This window comes from Dendropsophus ebraccatus, chromosome 7 (genome assembly GCF_027789765.1).
Source record: "Dendropsophus ebraccatus isolate aDenEbr1 chromosome 7, aDenEbr1.pat, whole genome shotgun sequence".
Lineage (NCBI taxonomy): Eukaryota > Metazoa > Chordata > Amphibia > Anura > Hylidae > Dendropsophus > Dendropsophus ebraccatus.
Genome location: NC_091460.1, coordinates 58,483,659 through 58,507,499, shown reverse-complemented (window position 1 = coordinate 58,507,499; position 23,841 = coordinate 58,483,659). Strand labels below are relative to the sequence as shown.

The 23,841-nt window shown below is 38.4% G+C and overlaps 1 protein-coding gene across 1 annotated transcript in view; it reads left to right on the top strand.

The window, feature by feature from the left end:
* Positions 1 to 23,841, top strand: part of LOC138796818 (gamma-aminobutyric acid receptor subunit alpha-2-like) — a 132,550-nt gene that overhangs the window by 54,759 nt on the left and 53,950 nt on the right. Inside the window, exon 5 of the mRNA XM_069976520.1 lies at positions 9,398 to 9,618. Within this exon, the coding sequence (XP_069832621.1) occupies positions 9,398 to 9,618 (221 nt within the window). The remainder of the gene's footprint in view (positions 1 to 9,397; positions 9,619 to 23,841) is intronic.

Genomic DNA, 23,841 nt, shown 5'->3' with positions numbered 1-23,841 from the left:
TGTTTTATTTATATAATGGGAAAGGGGGGTGATTTAAACTTTTATTGGCGGAGGGGCTTTGGGGTAGTGTAATAGTGATTTTTACTTTTTTTTTTTTACACATTTGAAGTCCCTTTGGGGGACTTGTACATACACTACTTAGATTTTTACACTGATCATTGCTATGCAATAGGCATAGCATTGATCAGTGTTATCGGCGCTCTGCTGATTGAGCCTGCCTGTGCAGGCTCAGTGACCAGAGCGCCGATCAGACTGCGCGGAGGCAGGTGAGAGACCTCCGGTGGTCCGCTTTGCCGATCGGGACCCCCACAGTCCCACTGCGGGGGTCCCGATCGGTAATTGACAGGGGACCCCCCCTGTCACCTACACTTAAACGCCACAGCCGCGCTGCTGAGTTTAAGGAGTTAATGTCACGCTGCAGCGCGATCGCTGCAGCGTCTCATTAACGGTGAGGTGCCTGCTGCTGATTGCAGCCGGCCCCCACCTGCTATAAAGCTTCATAGCTCAGGACGTACTGATACGTCCAGGGTCGTCTGGGCACAGGCTTCCAGGACGTACTGGTACGTCCTAGGTCGTCTAGGGGTTAAGAATTATATTCAGAACTTCGTATACATAGTCAATGTTTATCAATACATTTTCCTTGCCTATGTTTCGTTTGGGATGGATTTTGCCAGTGGATGACCTTGTAAAGGGCTGTTATTCATTTATTATTATTATTGTAAAAAAAAAATTGTGTGTGTGTGTGTGTGGGGGGGGAGTTAATACAATATAGAATCGTACACAATAACAAAGTATTACAAATAGCACACATTTAACTATCCTGTTGTATCCAATAACTGACATGTCAGTTTTCTGTGGCCGCTATTCAGTGAATAGAGGCTGTAGAAAAACATGTCAGTGCACACTGTGAAGCTCCATAGTGTGCTGTGGGGAGAACTCTGCATCAGAACCCTGCGGACGAAAAGATAATCCGGCTGGTACTGCGTTCACAGAACGGCCGGTCTCTTACATAGTGTGCACATAGCCTGAGGCTGCGTTCACACTACGTATATTTCAGTCAGTATATTTCAGTCAGTATTGCAACCAAAACCAGGAGTGGATTAAAAACACAGAAAGGATCTGTTCACACAATGTTGAACTTGAGTGGATGGCTGCCATATAACAGTAAATAACTGCCATTATTTCAATATAACAGCCGTTGTTCTAAAATAACAGCAAATATTTGCCATTAAATGATGTTTCTGCTTTCTTTTGAGGTGTCTGCTTTCTTTTCAGGAGTGCAGTACTTTTGGGGTGTCTGCTTTGATGAATGGCCTACTATATCTATCCTACTGTATTCTGTTTACTTTTTACTTTTTACATGTATAACCGCCTTGACACTTTTCTTTAATGAACTGTAACTAAGGCTTATTTTAGGGGAAGCACAGTATCTACCCTAAACTTTTCTTGAGTTAAGGTTTTAAATTAATATTACCAGTTGTACATGACATCATGTCCTGCTATCAGAACACTAAATAAGATTTATTTACAGTGCAGTCACGAGGTGACCATACATAGATAGCACATATACAGTAGATCCGGTGACATGAAATAGTGTCATAAAATAACATTGTGAAAAGCTGATAATTTCACACCAAACACCTCAGCATATGTTGAGTTTCAATTTAAGTTCAGAAACAACACATCTATATATTTATAATACATCCCATTCTTCAACATGAATGGGATTCTGCAGCTGTTTCTCAGAGCTTTTAGTCACCTCAGCATACTTCAGTCAACAGTCCTGAAACAAGTGTACATGTTCCTTTGGCGTAATTTGCCAAGCAGACTTAAAATGCCCAGAAAATATGGGCCAGTGTCTAACTACAAGTTCTTTAATGTGTGTAAATATTTTGGCAAGGCTGCTTGCTTAATTGTGTGCTGTGTGAAGTTCTGAAGCGGGCGCGCACTGATGCACCCTCATCAGAACACTGCGGCCAGAAAGATCATCCGGCCGGTACTGCAGTACTGGCTGGGATGATCTTTGCAGAGACCAGCCGTTCCGTGACCCGGCCAGGTCACGGAACGGCCGATCCAATACGTAGTCAGAACATAGCCTTAAATTTAAAAAAAAAGACAAACAGGATTTTTGGCATGTAGTGTATATACTATACAGTGAGTGTCTATACTGCCCACTAGTTGTGATGTTAAATGCAGCTTTTTATGGATTTGGTAGCATGTTGTAATTATGTATTAAATTTGTGCTTAGAAATGAGAGTCCATATGAAACTTTCTGCAAATATAGGAGTGGACAGAAATATCTGTATGTCTTCCAGGACAACCTTGAGAGGATAGAGGACTTAGATGAATCTAAAGTGTAGATGAAGAGTAGAATCTTGATTAATTAATCAAACTTTTCTGTGGTATAAATTTCAACTAAATGCGCTATTATCATGCACAGTGTTGGCAGCTGATTCGGGTTTAGATAAAATCTCTTGTGGCGTGTTAGCTTTGTGGTAATACATAACAATATTGAACTTTTGCCAAAGACTACCATACTTGTAAATTGCTAAAGATTCGGATATTATATTCATACCAGTTTGATAGAACGCTATAACCGTAGCTGAATGCCTGTACCCAAGCATTGCGCTTTACTGCTCTACTGCTTTTATTTTCAGTACTGTGATGCTCCCATTAAGATTAAAAGCTTAAAGGCATTGTAGCCTCTTAGATATTTTTGCTGCTTTCCTGCTTTTCCATCTGTGGCTGGTAACACATATAGTATGTTATAGGGCTGTTTGTTAACCCTCAGTACTTACACTAAACAGTCCATCTGCCATTTTTGTCTCTGTTTCTGTAATGTTATGATCTTCCTCTGCCAAGTGATCAACATAAATCCTTCCTATATAAACATGACCTTATTACATGTACAAAATATTTATGTAAAAAAGTAAACACTAAGGGTAATTTTTATAGCACCCTTTGTAAGTAGTACAGACTATGCTATATGGAGACCCTAGCAGTACAATAAGTGGAGGACTCCAATACATTCGCCTGTGAAATAAGAAAAACTGTGTGTGAACAACTAAAAAATAATGCCTGGTGTTTGCAAAAGACATTCGTAAATAATTGGCATGATCATTATTTTGACGTCTGTACAGACAACGTCCTTTATTTAATACATTGTGTGCATTGGACCTCTGTCATGCCATTGACCTCAATTAAACTGCGGATAAAAACAGCAGACGTTGAACATAGCCTAGAGCTAAATGTCGCCTTTGTGAGCTAAATAGTGTATCAATACTGAATTATCACTTGTATCAATTGACTTCTGACCTCATAATTTGCATCTGGTAATAAATTGTGTTTATTAGAATACATTTATTAAAGTAATGATACAAATAAAATAAAAGGTTTCTACTTTGCGGATCCTATACCACTGCCATTCCAAAGGTACCTGGATGACCATGGGGCCTATCTATACAAGCCAAAAAAAAATGCCTGCTCAGTCATTCACTGTTATCTGGGATTGTCTCATCATGTTAGGATGGGAACTGGAAAGTAGAGATCAGTGGGGATCCAGGCACCATGAGAAGTGGTAAGGGCTTGAGCAGGTGAGTAATTTTTTATTTATTTATAAATGTATTTATTTATTTTTTTACAAGCCAATCTGACCTCTTCAACGAGTATTTTTTTCTATGTGCTACCAATTTAACGCTTTAAGAACAGAGACAGTTTTCATTTTTGTGCTTTCGTTTTTTCCTTCTCGTGTTTAAAAGGCCACTGCACTTGCATATTTTCACCTACATGAGCCCTTATTTTTTAAGATACCAATTATATTTTGCAAATACAGATATAATTTTTCTATAAAATATGCTGGAAAACCAGAAAAAAAATTATATGTATATTGAAATTGGAAAAAAAAAAGGTGCAATTCCTTTTATTTTGCTTAAAATGGTCAGTCTAGCTTAAAAAAGAAGAGAGGTGATCAAACGTCTTTGTTCTTTTAGCCCAGTATCATCACCCAAAACTACACTTTATACTGTAATCTGTTCTTTTAGTTATCTCCTCATTAATGTCCATCCAAAAGTCTTTAATAATCTTGCATGACCAGAATAGAAGAAAAAATCCCGCACCTTCCACCCCACATTTATTACAAAGAGAGTTGTTTATGTTTCAGATTCACCAATAATCTAGAAATGCTACCCAAAACATTATAGCATTCTTCCTTCCTCAGGGGGCCTAAATCTTTCTCCCACTTCTTCTTAAAGCCTTCCGTTACTGAGTCAAATTTTTGTGTCAATAATATCTTATACATTTTTGAAGCTAAGTGCTTTCTTTGCTGTATTCCCAAAATAATGTGAATTCCCTCGTTAAAATTAACTTGAAATAAACTATTGTCTTGTGTTTTTTTCATATGAACTCTTCAATTGTAAGTATCTGAATCTGTGCCCCCACCTGTCCCCTCCGTCAAAATCCAAACTATCTCTATCCCTTAGTGCTCCATATACAAAAAAAATAATTTAGGAATCTTAGTGAATTCTTCCAAATTAATATTGTCCCATAATTCAGTAATTTCCAAACTTCCCTTCCCTTTACAAACCCTTTTAATTTCTTTCCATACTTTATTACAGTGCTTACCGAACCAGTCCCTATATACTGCTCTCACTTGGATCCCTCCTGACTCCAGTTGAGTGGCAATCTTTGCATTTAAATAGTTAATTAGCTGGGAGTGGTGATCAGCCATGCTGGCTAATACCCGCGGTCTCCAGCTGAACATAGCAACCAGGGACCGCGGGCTGCAGAGAGGGCTCCCTCCGAGAGCCCTCTCTGCTTACCCTTAACGGCCGCATAACGGGTATATATATACTAAATACATAGTATTATAGTGTAAAATCTTTTGTTCCAAAACAATTCTATAACTTTCTTACTGTAGTTTACCATTTCAAAGAAGTATATAATTCTTTCTTTTTTTCTTCCAATTTCATCTAGCAACAACCTAATTTGAAATGTGCTATTAAAGGGGTACTCCAGCGGGGGGGGGGGGGGCCACTTTTTTGCTGGGACCGGAGAGGAGGTGGCTGAGGGAAAAGACGTCCACTCACCTCTACGGTTCCAGCGACGGGTCCCGCATCGCGCCACTCCGGTGCCTGGTTCCCGGCCGCTTCCTGGTGTCTGACGCGGGCCCGAAACGTGACGTCTCAGGTCCGCTCAGCCAGTCAGTGAAGGAGGTGGGATCCGTTTCAAGTCCACTCAGATCCCGCCTCTGTCACTGACATATCGTCTCGGGCTCGGTCCCAGCAAAAAAAGTGCCCCCCCCCCGGAGTACCCCTTTAATGTCTATTGTTGTCTTTTGTAAAGCACTCAGAAAAGTAAATAAATCGGCAGGACCATTTGCTATATCATACGGTGTCCCATTTATTTGAATAGACATCATTATGCACTACATTTCCTCTGTGATAAGAGATGTATTATCTAATGCATTGGATTCACATCATGTGATGTGGGTCATCAGTTACAGAGTAATTGGACATCTTTTTGAAATACATTCAATCTAATAAAGCAGGTAGACATAATAGGGTGGAACGCCAAACTAGATCATAAGTTGGGACATTTTCCAGAGGAGACTAGCTCACACAAAGTTAACTTACTTGAAATTAAGTTCACAGTTAGGCTATGTTCACACTACATTTAACAGCATCTGCTGCATAGTAACGGACGCTGTTAAACTGCTGGCCGTTCAGCTGCATTCAGGATGTTCCTGCAGCTGATACCTCTGTATTGGCTGCAGGAACATTCTTTTCTTGCAGTTGTATTCGGGCACCGTAGGGTGTGCCCGCAAATCAATTAACCATTCACTTCAATGTAATGTGCGGCCACTGCCACCCTTTACATTTTGTGAACAGCTATTATTTCCAGACCCTGTTTGGTGGAAATAATAGGCATATACATTATTTTAACACCCGTTCTAAAGAGTAACGATGTGTGAACACAGCGGGCGGCATTGCATTTACTTCAATGCAATGCCACCCCTGCAGTAAAGAACGGATGTGGATTCCATTGCAATAGGCATCCGTTCTTTACTGAAACGTTGTTTGAACATAGCCTAACACAGAAACAGTGCTAAAGAAAAAGTCTGTTCCATTGACATTGTTGTCTAGTAAAGTTATCTGATTTCAGTGCTGAAATGACTGTGAATCTGAATCACTAAAGAAATTATGAAATGCATCAGTGTTATCTTTTGTGCTCTGCAGAGGGCAACTAACAAATGGCAGAACTTATATTCCTTTCTATTAAAATAGTGGATGCCTATGCTCAATAGAAGTTCCACTGTCCACTTTTATATTATACACTAAAGGGGAGGAGTACTAGTCAACATGTTCCGCAGGATTTGATATTTTCTTCTGGCCCTCTCAGTCTGTGACATATACATCCAGTTCAGTATTTTAGATTTTATCCCAGAGGTATTTTTATCCTAAAATAGCTATAAAGGAATAAGTAAATAATAAAACATATAAAATTATTCAGGCACAGTGTCTGTAAATTATTGAGATTTATGAGGACCCGTCAGACCTCCTCAGATAAAAGAAGCTTTGAATACATTTGAATACATTAACAAGCCCTCAATGTACATGAATACACAGTAGAGGGACTTGGTAAATATTTACCACCACTCAGAGGTATACAGTATACTATTGACATTATGGCTGAGAATGCATAAATCTTTTCCACACAACATAAGGCAATAAACTGAAGAACGTTGTATAAGTATACTGTTCATCATGCTGCTGGAATGGAACCTGGACAACGGCCTGTGTACAGTTATTGAAATTTATATGGAGCACTGAAAGCTGGATCAATATGTAAAGATTGCCTACTTGGTCATCTGTGCCTTTGTAGATTTTAGATACAACTCAGCAAGGCAGTAAAAATAAATGGTTCAGCAACCGGACGTTCAGAAACAAGACATTGTGAACCAAAGGCTATGTACACCTTCACTACCTAAAGTTAACCACCCAATAAATCCGAAAAGAAAATTAAGCAGTGTTGTAATAGACAGTTAGCTGGTTTTGTAAAAGACTTTAAAGGAATTCCCTATCCCTATCCACAGCTAATAGCTGATGCTTAGCTGATAGGACCTATTGCAATCTTGAGAAAAGTAAACCCCAGTCTCCTGTAAGAATGGAGAGGTGGGTTGCACATGCTCACTGCTGCTCCATTCATTCTTTATGGGAACTTTGTGAATAGCGGAGTATAGTGTTTTAGCAGCCTATTCTTGTGTATAGGGAAAATCTTTGTCAGACATGAAAACTAGAGATGAGCGAACTGTTCGGACTTTTGGTCCGAAAGCAGTTTGCTCTCTCGGCCGCATTGTTGCGCTCCCGGGAATATGCGGTCAGAATATTCCAGGGAATCGATGTTGAAATCCCCGGAATATCGTGCCTGCATATGGATCGCAATTTATGCAGCCGGGATCACAGGCATGATGAGAGAGCGCTGATGCCGTCGGACCAAAAGTCCGATGGTCCGCTCATCTCTAACGAAAACCTCTTTAGTGCTCCTCTGGCGAGAAACATGTATCACCCAGTGATTGTGCTGGGCTATGACATAAACTTTGAGTGGGGCCACAGGATACATGCTTGTTTACACGCCAATTCAAATGTCTTCAGGTTAAAGCCTAAAGGAAGGTTGGGTCCATGGTTCTGGCAAATTACGGGGGACCTGATCTTCGTAGCATTGGCTGGCCATTTAATGTGCATGTTGGCCTCCCAAATCCCACAAAAAACCCCACAAATTTTTCTTAATTTCAAATGAAAAATGATTTGTTCATTATATTTATTTAGGACCATAAAAGCTAATTATTAGGATCTTTAGCTATAGAAAGTTAAAGTGTCTCTATCACCATAAAAAAACTTGTCATAGAGACGTGAAAAGTTTTGATCAGTCTGGGTCTGAGTGTTCAGACCTGTACCGTGCCGGGAAGACTTTGCTAATCGGGGTCATCTCCCATCTCTGTGTCACATGATCAGTCAGGCTCATAATGTAAGTCTATGGAGCCCGACTGATTATGCTGACACAGAGCGGGGAGCGGACGTGCTATAGAGTGGTCCTTTTCTGGCTCATTCTGATGGTCAGTGCGGGTCTGAATACTTAGACCCAGACTGATCCAAACTTTTGACATCTCTATGACATTTAAAAAAATTTCTATGGTGGCGGTGACATTTTATGCCAATGTGCCTATAGAGAGCAGATCCATCTTCTTACAAAGCACAAAACACTTAGCTCCAAATACTTTTTAAGAACAAGCATAGTATTTCATAGAAGACTTTTTGTATCATTGGGTTTTATGGAGTTTTTTTTTTTTTTTTTTTTGTATTTATGTTCTTATACCCCAAAATGCACAAATGAGGGTTATCTAGGTCACCAGTCAGCTCCACATGTACTTTAGATACTCATTTATTGACCTCCTCACTAATTTAAATAGATCTACTTACGTTTGAGTGACGGCTGAAAGCTTTTTCCTCTCCAGACTAATAGTTTCCACATTAGACACTCACAGTTATTATGCAGCACTGATTTTCCATTATTCGTTGACTCTGTTTGACTTTGCTGCTTTATATTTTGGCAACTTCTATTTTACATCATCATTTGTTTCTTCATAAAATGAGCTTTGTCTTAAGTTAATGGCATAGTTAGACATAGTAAGTGGACTACTATAGGTGATCACAATCACATGACTGTCAGACCATGAATAATTTTCACATGGCCAGTCATATGTAAATAAACTGTTGAGTTCACTTTTGCATCGGTGTATAGTCAAATGACACACTACTGAATTTCTCTATAAAAAGTAGAGAAGAATACAACCAAAAAAGGAGATTTATCAAACTTTTGTGAGAAAGTAGATGTGTCCTTTAATTTTTTTTCTCTACTTGTAACGTAATGCACATCTTCCATTGACTTTACTACAAAGTTTGGTGCCATCTGCTCAGTATTGAACCTTGGGGTACACCACTTAACCAGGGGTCAAACCAGTTTTTTCATTCCAGTTACAAAGTAAACTTGAAGTCCATAGACCTTAGTGTACCAATCAGACGACTATGAGGGGCAGTGCCAAATGCCTTTGCAAAGTCCACATATAAAAAATCCACAGCCCCCTCCACACACACAGGCTTTTTCTCACTTCTTTTTAACAGTATTTTTTTTACTTCTTGCTGGTGCTCTGATGAGCTTATTTCTTACCAACTTTTTAATCCTAGAACTCCTCTACAGTTGTAAATGTACTTATTAAATGTTTGTGATTTGTTTATGTTTTGTACCTAATAATATTATTGTGTCTTACTGTTTGCCACAATGCAAATATAGAGACAGGTGGAGAAACACTGATACATAACAATTATGTTTTCTTTTACTATAGGAGTACACTATAGATGTCTTTTTTCGACAAAATTGGGAAGATGAAAGATTGAGGTTCACTGGACCAATGCGTATTCTTCGATTAAACAATCTGATGGCTAATAAAATTTGGACTCCGGACACTTTCTTTCATAATGGGAAAAAGTCTATAGCCCATAACATGACAATGCCTAATAAGCTTCTGAGAATTCAGGATGATGGAACACTGCTATATACCATGAGGTATTTACGTCACAATCTGTTTTCAATACTTGTACAATATTATGACTGTTCAGTTTTATGAAAGCATTTTTAGGTAGGAAAATTCGCAAACAAGAGAATTTGATGCCAAATGTCCACATTTGTATACTGTTTCAGGAGTTAAAGATTTAGGGAATTATCTTTATCAGTTTCAGCACTACATCCCAGTCATTAGTTACATCTCTTGCCCATGTCCGAGCCATGGTCTTCCTGGATCCAGTCAGAGCACTCTTTCACCTTCTAGTCACCAGTCGTGTTGCATTGCCAGGCAACACCTACCAGTGTCTGATCACCTGCCACCAAGTGTTCTGATAATTTCAAGACCAACTCAGGCAGTGATCTTTTAACATATCCTGCCCTGGCTCTAGTCTGTATATTTCTTTGTTTGACTTCTAAAATTGATCTTGACATCTCACGTGTTCCTGACTATACTCCTGCCTTATCCTATGGATTGTCTGTATGGTACCTGTTGTTCTACTTATGGCTTTAACCCTTGGCTATATAACTGACTACAATCCCATCTTAACCTTTTGCCTGTAAAATTCCTAATCACTCTGCAGGTGACAATCGTTAACTCCTGATTACACTATTGCTACATCAGCATTACCACCATTAATTGTGGACTATTCAGCAGAATAAGGGGGCATTCACATGTCTGCAAATTTTCAGATGTTACGGAAGGGGGAGGAATGTAATGGATTCCCCGTCCGGCATGATGTGTCAATATCAAGCCGGCAGCGGGGAAACTCTTTAAATCACTGTGGCACTGTAGTGACTGAGCCGTACGGAACAAATTCATTACATTCTTCCCAGTCTGTGACGTCCACAAATTTTCAGACATGTGAATGCCCCCTTAAAGTCCCCATACAGCTTAGACTTTGGACATCCGAACACTCCACTCGCTGCAGATTTAGCTGTCAATCTAAAGTGTATGGTGCCATTTTGAAAAACCACCAATAGATGATGGCGGTGGTGTTAGGGGTAAGACGTGCTGAAAAATCATGTCCGACCAGTTTGTTTAGAGAGAGTTAAGCTGCAGAAAGAGCTATATCACTGCAGCTTATCCCTCCCCTCCCTATAGAGAACACAGGAACACTCGGCCATTCCGAACGTTCCTGTGTATGTGGAGAGTGGGAGACATAGGGGTGGTGATCCCAACCTATTGGGAGGTATTGTATATCATTTGAAGCTATTGACAGGGGCAGAATACCTTAACTTACCCAATAGTTAATACGTAACTTTTATTGGAATACTTAAAATAAATCACCAGTGTGCCACTTATTTACAGTGCTCAAAATTAAAATATGGGTGGGAGACATAGTTGACAGCTGGACGATCATATGACCATCAGTTATTTAAGGTATATGGCCATCTTAAGATCTGGGCATGTCCCTGTAGAAAGGTCAATATCCCCTTTGGTGGGTTGAGACTAACTTATTCTCAAATAATGTACAGTAACTGTAACATAAAGGTTGCCCTATCAGGACAGTCAGTGCAATGTTAGGGCATATGAATGTCAAAGAGGATTTCTACAGCTTTAAACCATCTATGAGACACCGAGGAGAGCGGTTGAGTCTTAGTGACTACCAACCCATCTATTTAAATAGCCATAATGAATAACTATATTTTTCCCCTGACAATAAAAGTTGATAGCAAGCAATTTCAGAAGCTGAAAGACACCATGATAAAGCAACCTTTTTAACCCTTCTATAGTTTGTAATATAGCAAAGCAGCAGAACAACAGATAAACTTTGCAAAATATGCCAGACATCTTAGCAAGTACCAGTCAGATATAGTATGGTGCCATGCCATCTGCATTTGCACTATTGATTCTATTTAAGTTTGGTGCCAAGACAAATCATTTAGATACTAAAAACAACAGAAGATTATTTACCTGGGTAGGAAAAAAAAGTGTTTGCTAAAATGACATTTCAGTCGATACAGTGTCTAGATTTTCTTGCAAATTAGTTTCTGGGGTTGAAATGGATACTGGATCATGATCCTCCTATGTTCTAAACCAAGTTATAATGTAGTTGTCTGTGCTTGCAGAGTTCTCTCTTACTAGCAAAGGATATGATGAATATTGTTAGAAATGTTAGTGCTATATACATAGTAAAGTGTGCTATACCATAGTTGCGTGTACATTTCTGGCACCTGTTTTCATTTTTCTGTAATCACAGTCACAGAGCAGTAATTCCAGCACTTTGTAACTTACAATGTGTTTACTGACAAACTTAAAATATAACTTTTATTAGCTCAATTAAAACCTCCTAAATCAAACCTTGACAGCTCAAAGCTTCAGTCACCACAACACAGAGGCAAACAATCCTGTTAATGTGAGAGTTTTCACAATGACTGTAAACAGAGATCCAGCATTATGGTTAAGGTCAGATTATATTCATATAAGCGTCAAAGTTCAATTTTTCTGTCAAAGATCTCCAAGTTATTTAACAGGCCTCAGGTCTCTCCTGCCTTATTTAAAATATTTTTGAGCAAGGGATACTAGTTTTAATAAGGTTCTTCTTACGTGGGACTGAATTTAATTTAAAGGGGAACTCCGGATAGAGCTTAAAAAAATGAAAGTTCTGCAGAAGCATAAAGCATTACTTACCTATCTATTCCATTTTTGAAACTACCAAAAATCCATTTGTTTTGGGGGGTTTGGTTTTGTTTGGTGTTTCTGCACTTCCTGGTTTATCAGTTGTACACAGTACTACAGGTTCCAGAATGCATTGCTTTCCCTCAGCTGTTCCTCACAGTCCTCCACCCTGCCTATTCCCTGCCTTAAGTTGTTGCAGAACATCTAGGCTGTGTTCACACATTGCAGTTTCATTGTGTTACTGAATTATTTGCAGTAATTTATTATTTCATTGTGGTCCCACCCACCGACCCACCCACACAGCATGCTGTATTCTCTACCTGTAACGCCACACTGTAGTCTCTACCTGTAACACCACACAGCACACTGTATTTTCTATCTGTAACACAACACAGCACGCTGTATTTTCTAAGATGACCAAACATCTTAGGTTTGAACCTAAGAACTCGAACCTTCTTGAACCTTCTTCATTTAATTCCTCATGCCTTCCCGTTGTGTGGGGAAGGTGGAACAAGCCTGAGTACTGCCTGAAAAACAGGGATACAACCTATTACCTAGACTGTATCCCTGTTTTCCAGGTGGTACTGGGGCTTGCTCCACCTTCCCCACGGAGCAGGAAGGCAGCGGGAATCAAATAAAGAAGGTTCGAGTTCGATTGAACCTAAGATTTCCTGATGTTCGATCATCTCTACTGATAATAGGGGATAATCACTGCCCACCTCCTCAACTTCCTTGCACAAGTAACCTTTGCAGAAGTCACAGAGCATGCCCAAAACATTCTCTCATAGAAGTAAATGACTCATCTCCCACTACAGTTACTAAGATTTATAAAAGGTAAATTTAGGACATATAAGCTCAACCCCCAAGACTACACAGGTACATCAACTAAGTTTCCAGGAATATCGTGCCCCCCCTGCCCCCCATCTCCAAATGACTCACCTTTTGCTGAGGTTTACATAAACATTGCCATTTTGTATTCAAGTATGAGGGATTCCTGTGGCAAAATCTAAACTGGTGTAAAGTATGTAGTTTCCTATGTCCACATGGTTGCTGAGCGGCTATAAACAGAGCAAAGCTACAGCTCCGGCAGGATTTCATCTGCAGAGTCACGTATCGATAATTGCATAAATAATACAAACTTATTAAAAATTATAGTATATAGTTTTGGTTATTAAAAATATAGGTATGTTCCCTTTAAATCTTCAGATGTAGTGCTTGTTACATCAATAATGTGTTATTGTTCCTACATATTTTAACAGTTTTTTGTAGTGGCTATATTACAAGTAAAGTCATGAACTGTGAAATGATCAAGTGATTTACAGGACCATAAAGAGAACTGAGTTGTTTAATGGTATTTTAGTCAGTTTATATATGCTACTGGAGGACTCGGTACTCTAGAGCAGGATTGCAGTCATTTTATTTTAATAGGCCTATGAAAACAGGATGCCTAGAACCTGATGAGCTTATCATGCAGTAAACTAGAAGCAGCATATGGTATTTGTGGAAATTTAGCCAATGTCCACTTATATAGAGGGACATATGCAACAATAATCGAGTTGAAAATTTATGAATCTAGTCTTAAACCATTGGAGCCATCTGGCCATTGATACTCAGCTGCATACTGTAATTTGGATGTCTAAACATGCTGGGAGTTGTAGTTCTGTAACAGCTGAAGACCCCCACTGATTGTTAGATATAGCTGGGAGAATTACTTGGCTAAACTGTTCACTCAAATACAGTGGTCTTACACATTACATACTATATTATATGAACATATATGAAAAAAAACAGACACACACAGACACCATACTCACCATCCCTCTGGTGACGATCGCCACTCGATTCGCCCACCGTCCGCCTCTCCGTCACCGCCGTCCAGCGATGTCTCTCACTTCCGGGGGATGGAAAAGGCTGCCAGTGCGCCAGCATTGGCTGGAGCGCATCACATGGCTTCCAGCAAGCTCAGCCAATCAGGGCTGAGCAAGCTGAAAGCCATGTGATGCGCTCCGGCCAATGAAAAGGCTGCTGGTGCGCATGTGCATCAGCAGACTTTTCTCTCCCATTCACTTTTCATGAAGACGCCGAGGAGGAAGAAGACCAGGACCGCCCCCCCGCTCTGACGTCGTCGTCTCAAGATGGCGCCCGGGAGAAGAGGACGGTGACGACCGTAATAGGTAATGTATAATTTCTTTAACTTCCGGGGGTAGGGGAGGGGGGGTCGGGGGTCCGAAAGTGGGGGAAGGGGGCTAGACCGGGTATTTAACCACATTACAAGGTTATATAACTTTGTAATGTGTGTTAAATAAGCAAAAAAAAAAGTTTTGTGGGAGTTGTCCTTTAAATATTATAACTTTGTAACTCCATATTGAGCAAAAAAAAAAAAAAAAAGATTTTAAGTATTTGTTGTACACCCCTTAATGCAATAGCCCAGATTTATCAATTTGTCAGAGACAAACGATTCAGATTTATTTTTTCTTAAGGTGGCCATACATCTTCAACAACTGACTAATGACTGGCTCCCATCCTCCCTATACACAGGAACTATTGTCTGTGATATCTGTGGGGGAAAGGGGAGGGGTAAGCCACAGCTGTGGCTTATTTCTTCAAGAACAGAGGGGTTGGGTGGTGATTTTCCATCCAATGTAATCCCTGTCTCCACTGACATCATTGTCGGTGGTCAGTCAGGGGAGCCAAATACACCTTATACTGAAAGCTGTATAGACGGATAGGGACATCTAAAGTCTAAGGGAACCTTTAAACAAAAGCATCCAAACATTCCCAGGTCATTAAAAAAAAAGAAATACCAATCTATGATTGGTTGCTACCTATCTGCTACCTATGTGTCTAACTCATATCCCTTTTATACACTGCCTGCCATACTGTATGTCCCTCGTAGGACCAGTTTCATTAACAAATAACATCATAGAAACTATTAAGATCCATACACAATATAATAAAGTTGCTCAGACCTCCCACCAATGGCCTATAGAGAACACATAAACATTGCTGGGCTAGATAACTGTTGGCAAAACATACATGCGACCAACCAACAGTTATGAAAAATTGGATGCCCTATCATACCAGGTGCCAGACGTGTTGCACCATTTAAAACACCTGGAACATGAAAGCCAATATATATTACTTGTCACATACTTATGATATGTGCAAGCTATATGCCAAAACATAAAGGTGAATAAGAACTATTGTTCTGCACATCTTAGGTCTTCTGCTGTAATGACGAGTCGAAGATGAGTTGTGGCTCAGTGTTTGTGCCGCACTTTGGCACACCCCACCACTCCTTTCTCCTCCCTTTTCTTCATGAATAATTTCTGCCACTCGACCTCATGTTGTCTCACACTGTCAGCTTGTGTCTCTGATTGCATATCAGTCCTCTGTAGGCAGTTTTTATCTGAACAAAACACTATAGTTGAATCTCCAAGTGTGTTGTAGCTGTATAGGGGTAAATCTTCACTGTATTGTGGCCACACCTGGTTACTGTTCACTTAAACAGGAGTGGAGCTGAGCTGCAGTTACAGGTCGCCACCACTACACAGTGAACGGAGCTAGCTGCTTCCAGCCAATTCACTGTGTGGTGCATCCGCTGAACAGCTGATTGGCATTGGTGCTTGGTATCAGCACCCAGTAGATCAGTGACTGATGAGCTATCCTGTAACCCATTTAAATACCATAAACGGAATTGGTCCATGAGGTCTATAGGTTTCATTGTTCCAAACAAAATTACATATTCTAATACTATAATTATAATGTTTAACATAACATTTGAGTGTTACTGTTCAGTGGGAAATTGCAAACAATAAGTTCAAGAGGTTATCACCTGCTTTATATATATATATATATATATATATATATATATATATATATATATAAAGCTTTGTCTCTATATAGTATATAAATTCCAGGTATACTTTTCACTTTTCATTTTTAGCTTTTCATTGTGTTAAGGAAACTGTTTACTATTCCCTATTGTGTCAGCTAATATGTCCAGATGAATGTAATATTATTGTAGTACCCTACATGATGACAGCCTGTGTATGATGCTATTATTTGTAATGGCTAAATCTATCACCATCATTATCAATACTTGGCACCATTGATCAGCCCACCCATCTGTTATCAAATGTGTGTCCTTATAGCCCATTAAGAGCTAACTATGCCTGTCCAGTTATGTCAGTGTCTCCAAACAACATAGAGTGAATGATGTGCCGAAATGTTTGCATGCATAATGCTATATTAATGTAACAGACTCTATAAACATCCTAAGTGTCTGCTCACTTGACAGTGATGGTGATGATTTATAAAATAGTTTTTCTTTCTGAGGAGGTGTTTCTTATTCTGTCACTGCTGATTATGTTGTATGTTCTATCATAATTCCTCTTCTCAAATTCTGGGCTCCAAGTGTTGGCAAGGTTCCAGTATCCAGTCTTATACTGGCAGGTGATTTAAATTTGTTACAGGAAAGATTAGATTTCTCTTCTTTGAAAATCAGGTCAAACACCTTTAAAAAAAAACTCTTAGAATGGGAAGTTAGTGGGTATGTAACTTGAAAGATGAATTAAACTTGACAAATCCTCGGAGACCTAAAATCCTTCAATAGGAATTTTTCATTCCACATTACATTATTACATAATAGATTCTAGGTTTCATTACAAACTATACATAAATAAAGATGGATGAAATACAGTATAGTATGGTATATGTGATTGTGCACCTCTAATGATTTTCTACCACACACTCTAAAGCTACCAATTTTATTTTATTTTGTTTTAGATCATTAAATAACCTCCACAGCTAAACAACTTTGTTGGCTTTAAGCAACTTGTAAGAGGGTTTGCATGAAAAACTGTATTTTTAAAGAGGTTGTCCAGGGGATAGGGGAAAAGTAGGAGGATGCACGGGGTCCAACCTCTGTATCCCGCACTGATCTCTGTATGGCACACGGGCCTTTGGAGCTATGGAACCTATTCTGTCGATAGGGGAAAAGAGATTATTTTTTTCTGGGAAAACCCCTTTAAGGAACTATTTTAGAATGCATAGTGTTTAATAATTTATTGATTAGCGTTTAGATTTTATTCAGCAAATAATCTGTCACTAAGCATGAAGAGGCACGTAATTCTGATATAGCATTCTAGAAGTACTTTCTGAGAATTCCTTTAGAGTTCCCATTTGAAGTTTAATAAGGCTGGGTTCACACTACATTTTTGCAATCCGTTTTTGTTTTTTGTTTTTTTTTTTGCAAAAAAAACTGATGCAACTGTCTGCATCTGTTTTGATCTGTTTTTCCATTGACTTCCATTATTAAAAAAAAAAAAAAAAGTTTTTTTTTTAGATGGGCACAAAAATTAGGTCGACCATTTTATTGTGTCCGTCAAAAAAATGGTTCCTTGTTTTTTGTTTTTTTTTGTACCCATCTTGAAAAGATCGGCAGCAGCTTTTTCATTCTCTTCCTATGGCAGTGTCCATAATAGCCAGGCAGTATACTCATTTATCTCATTAGTCTCTTAGAGTACTTGCTTGATCACTAGTCTATTAATGGGGGAGGGGGGCAAGGGATAGTAGTGATTGGACCATTTAACTAACCCATTTGTCTCTAAAGCCCTATTACACGAGGCAATCAGCTGAAGCAAGCGAGCGCCCACCTGTCAGGTTAGGGCTCGCTTGCTCCTTACTACCCGCTCGCTGTCAGCCATAATATATATGCCGACAGCAAGCAGGTAAGTGCAAGGGGGGCTGCTGGGAGCCCATCGGAGATAGCGGCGGTCTGCTGCTGGCATTACATGCGATGGCAGCAGACCATTGCTAGGCTGATCATTGCTGTTTCAGCCTGTTAAAAGACAATGACAATGTCAGCTGATTATTGTCTTCTATTACATGAAGTGATTATCATCCATAACGGCCTGTATCAGCAGAATATGGCCTATAATCGCTTTGTGTAATAAGGCCGTTAGTCTCTAAGTGACATTCCCACATCCTTCAGGAAGCTGCTTTAAAAAATGTATAGAAATCTGCTCAAGAGAATACTGTTTAGGGGATTGGTTTAATGCTTTAACCCTTTCCCGCACGAGGACGTAACTGTACGTCCTCGCGCGGGTGCGGGCGTTCAGAGCGGCGGTCCCGGATGCCGCTTGTAGCCCGGGACCGCCGGTATTAGCGGGCACGGTCCGATCACCGTGCCCGCTAATACAGTAATTAGATGCAGCTGTCAAACATGACAGCTGCATCCGATTACCGGATACAGCATTTCCCTGGTGTCTAGTGGCGGAGATCGCTCCTCCGGGACGTTGTCCCGGAGGAGCGATCTCCCTGTCTGATGCTGGCCGGGGACCGCTCCAAGATGGCGCCGTCCCCGGCTCGGCACTCGTTTGTTTCCGGCTGCAGCCGAAGCAAACGAATGTCGATCTCATTGATCTTTGCTGTATATCTATACAGCAAAGATCTCAATGAGAGATCAAATTATATATAAAAAAAAAAGTGTTGTCATTAAGTAAAAAGCCCCCTCCCCTAATAAAAGTCTGAATCACCCCCCTTTTCCCAGGTTATAAATAAAAGTAAACAAATAAATAAATAGATAAACATGTTTGCTATCGCTGCATGCGTAATCGCCCGAACTATTAATCAATCACATTACTGATCTCGCACGGTAAACGGCGTAAGCGCAAAAAAATCCCAAAGTGCAAAATTGCGCATTTTTGGTCGCATCAAATCCAGAAAAAATGTAATAAAAAGCGATCAAAAAGTCGTATATGCGCAATCACGGTATCGATAGAAAGTAAACATGGCGCAAAAAATGACACCTCATACAGCCCCATAGACCAAAGGATAAAAGCGCTATAAGCCTGGGAATAGAGCAATTTTAAGGAACGTATATTTGTTAACAATGGTTTGAATTTTTTACAGGCCATCAGATACAATATAAATTATACATGTTATATATCATTGTAATCGTAACGACTTGAGGAACATGCATAACAAGTCAGTTTTACCCCAGGGCGAATGGCGTAAAAACACATTCCCCCCAAATAAAAGAAATGCGTTGTTTTTTTTTCAATTTCACTACACTTTTTTTCTGGTTTTGCAGTGTACTTTATGCAAAAATTCAACCTGTCATTAAAAAGTACAATTAGTGACGCAAAAAATAAGGGCTCATGTGGGTCTGTAGGAGTAAAAATGCAAGTGCTATGGCCTTTTAAGCACAAGGAGGAAAAAACGAAAATGCAAAAACGAAAATTAGCTTGGTCCCGAAGGGGTTAAAACCTATTTCCTACTAAAACTTGAGTTAATGCAGTAACGTCATCCAAAAACACCAAGTGCAAATCACTGTGGCCCATGGCAGAGCCAGTCAGTATCACATAGAATACTCCATTCATACTGTGCTATGCTCTGCAAAAGGAGAAAGAAAGAGAGACTGACAAAATGGGAAAAATTAGACACCTACATCTTTACATGGCTCCAGCCACATAGAAGTCAATTGAGCTGTTGACTTCTCTAGAATATACATCCATATTGACTTTCCAATAAAATGTAATAGATCCTGAAAAATAGATTTTGCATGTGTTTTAGGCTCCATTGCCTATTATTAGGTCTGTGTTAGCTCCTTATAGCAATTCTGGATCAATATAGGCCGATACAATAAAATGCTGTTTTTAGTCCTATTTTCACCTATAAATTGCCCGTCACAAAGCCTAATTTAACATGAACAACAGTACACTGGAATTGTAAAGACGTAAAGATTTTCTCTATAAACCAAAGAATGTGAGTCTATTAATTTAACTTGATATATATGATGTTGATATATATATATATATTTTTATATTTTTTTTTTTTTATTTATTTATTTTTTTTTTTTTTTTTCTTTTATAGTTTGTGCTTGCTATTGCTATTGTGTAGAGAAATGTCCTTCTGACTTTACTCAAGTCAATATATTTTGTAGAATATTAGGAGCGTGGATCAATACACTGGCTGGGGTCAGAGACCTATTAATCCACAGTGACTGAATTGTAATCGTCTTCCAAATTAAAATTCTGGCCTGACTGATATGTTTTACTGGCAAACATTGATCTTAAAATCATGGTTTATATTGCACACCTCATATATAATTCAGCTGAGTGGAATGGTCATGGAAGTGATTCTTGTAGGCTCAATTCTATCCATTATATGCAGCAAATAAATTTTAAGTTTCTGAATGGATCTATGGATGTGAACACATTTTCCTGTAGATGAGAAGTTGAATGCATCATGATGAGATGTAATGATGACTTCACTATTAACGCATCGATTGGACGGCTCTAGTTAAAAGCTTGTTTATACCACATTAGAAGAACGTATGACTCATTCTGAGGATGAGACAGCAGTGTGATCGGCATAAAGGTTATACTTTGCTGATACATGTTGTGCCTATGATAGTGGATGACTATTATATGGAATAGATCTAATCTAACATACAAGTACAATCAAAGCATATAGAGACAACAAACTGTGTGTTTTTTTTTTTTTTTATTTAAGACAATGCAAGAATTAAATAAAAAATCAAACAACTTCCTAAAATATTGTTGGATGTTGGGATATATATCAATCATCCATGAATAAATTTGTATTGTATCAAAATCTCTGGTTCTGCTACTTCCATATAAGATAAAGACAGGCAGAGAAAATAGGACGTGTGAACTGAGCCCAAAACACCATTCACACTGTATGCACTGTGATACACAGAGTCTCAAGCACTACGGGAAATATTTATCAAACTGGTGTAAAGTAGAATTGTCTTGGTTGCCCCTGGCAACCAATAAGATTCCACCTTTCAATTTTCAAAGAATCTGTGAGGAATGAAAGGTGGAATCTGATTGGTTGCTAGGGGGAAATTAGACAATTCTACTTTACACCAGTTTGATAAATCTCCCCTATTGTTTTTATAGTAGAGTATGTGATAGATCATACTATGATTTCTTTTCTGTCACAGTCATGTGAAATTCAATATTCTAATGCATCAGAGTCATAAGAAGACATACAGTAGTTGGGCACCATAGGCTTTGAGTTGTACAGAACCATGATATGTGAGTGAGAGAGAGTTCTTTCTACAGCTATAAAACATTGATAAATCTTCGAAAGTTATTTCTTAAAGCGTCCTTACCTTGATATGTTTTACATTCATTCAAGGCTACTGTACAGGCATGATGAGCTTGATTTCTCAGTACTGTCAAAAGGACCTATCCTTGTAAGTACTGTCATAAGGTTGATTTAGAGCTCTGACATTTTTATTTTTTATAGATATTTATATTTATTAGTTTTACGATTTTGTAAACAGCAATACATTCTATAAATCACTCAGAATATCTAGGAATTCAATACATTTATCTAGATGTACATAGAGGGGAATTTAAAGCTTGGCTGCTTTTAATATGCTCACAATAAAAGATGACCCAAGGTTTTAAAATCTTTACATATACCATAGGTTAAAATTTGCATCAGCTGCCAGTTTCAAGGGCGTTCCAGAGTTCTTGTTGCCTTTCTAGGCTTTATGAACATTGATAGTGATGATGCATCAGGTGACCACAGCAGCCAGTCAGTGGCAACACTAGTGAAGATCCATTTCTTATGAGCCCAAATTAATAGACTCTTAAATTCTAAAAACAACCTTATATATAAAGTGAGTTTCTAGCTTTTTTTTCATCGTGTTTTGGTCTAAAATTTTGCACCGATTAATGCCTAATCACCTTGTTGGCATCTGATATATATGTAGATCAGAATGTTGGGTTACAGAATATGGAGGGCTCAGGAGCTGACTGTGCTCCATACATTGCAAGTGGCAGCTGTTAACAGAAGTATTGCAGTTTACGGCTATGTTCCCACAACCTCTTTTTTATGTGAAAAATGTCCGTCTTTTAACAAATCCTTAATTATCATGATCATCTTTTTCACTTAAAAAAAATGGCCTATGGTATGAGTGGGACTATAAAAAAGATAAGTTATAAAAAAAAATTAAATTATTCTGTAAAATATGTAAGTAAGAAAGCAAACATAATTTGTATTGGCACATCCGTAATAGAGAAAACATTTAAGTATATTAGTTATCTCACATAGGGAAAAATAAAACCAAAGCAATTCAAATAGCTCTTTTTGACTTAGCTTGACTTAGGCCGAAAAAATAAAAATAAAAAAATAAAACAATAACAAGTGATCAAAAAGTCACATCTAGAATTCTACCAATAAAAACTACAAAAATCAAGCCATGTCTATCAATACAAAAGTAAGTTCTGGGTGTTAAAGTAGTAAGAGATACTGTATACAGTAAATACTATGTAAATTTAGTATTGCCGAGATCATAGTAAGCCAAAAAATAAAGATAAAAAAATAATGTCATTATTTGTACAAAGATAAAGGATTGTCTAGAAATAGATATAAAATCCCCAGAAGTATTTTAACTGTTTTCTGTATTAACAAATCTGTACAGTTGAGCCATCCAATAAAGACCTCGTCAAAAAAAAAATCTTTTTTTTTTTTTTTTTTTTTTTTTTTTTATAGCTATAACAAGTGCATGGATTTATATACAGAGAGGAGGACCATAAGGATCAAACTCTTGAGTCTGTAAAGCTGTTACCATATAGCAGATATCAGTACATTGTCAAGAGAGGCTTTAAAAGGGTTCTTTCATTTAAAATTCAATGGTTGCTGCCCCCAAAATGTTTAGCATCACATAAAAGATGTTGCTGTGACGGTTTAGAGAGGTTTTGAAGGATATGTTGTACAAAGGAACATAGTGTCACAGTGTGTAAAGGAGATTTTCTGTGTTCCACTTCAATACTCTATACCGTGCTTCATGCTTTCTTTCTTAAATCTCCAAATATTGACATTGCAACAGCGAAACCATCTCTTTCCACTTTAACAGTTCCTGTTGTAGAATATTATCGGGTACAGTGTACATTTTTCTGTTGTATCTGTTACAGTCTGGTATTTATAACACTAATTATGCCTGTGTTTAATAATACAGTATACCAGGCTATTATAAAAGATTATATTGTTTTTTTTATTTTATTTTTGTAATACTAAACTAATTTTTAAATTGCTCAGCAATAAAATGCATGTTTATATATAAATAACGAACTATAAGAATTAAAAATGATAAAAAAAAGCTTTAAAAGGTTAAGAAGATAATAGCTATTAACTGACCAATTGTGTTACTATGGGGCTGTTGTAGAAAGGGGGCTAGCTTTGCTTTGTTGCTTTTCTTATACAGTGAGAAACTGAGCCCAATTCCCCTTTCGAAAGCAATATCATTGTTTGAAAATAACGAACTGAAGAAATAGACTGGGTTGGTAGCGGAATAGGTTGGTAGTGGAAAATAAATGCAAAAATGCAAAAAAAAAACTATTACCAAAATGAAAATCCCATTTTGGTCTTTGCTATTGGCCCTCTTCTGTGTTTGTATTTTTCTACATAGTAAAAGAAAAAACTAGTGTTGGCAGCACAGTAGAGGGTTGGAGAACAGACTGATGATCCACTTGGCGTCACGACAGATGTTCTGTACTGAATCTAAAAATCTTTTTTGCACCATGATCTCTGGTTTATATTATTACCATTTTTTCTAGATTAAA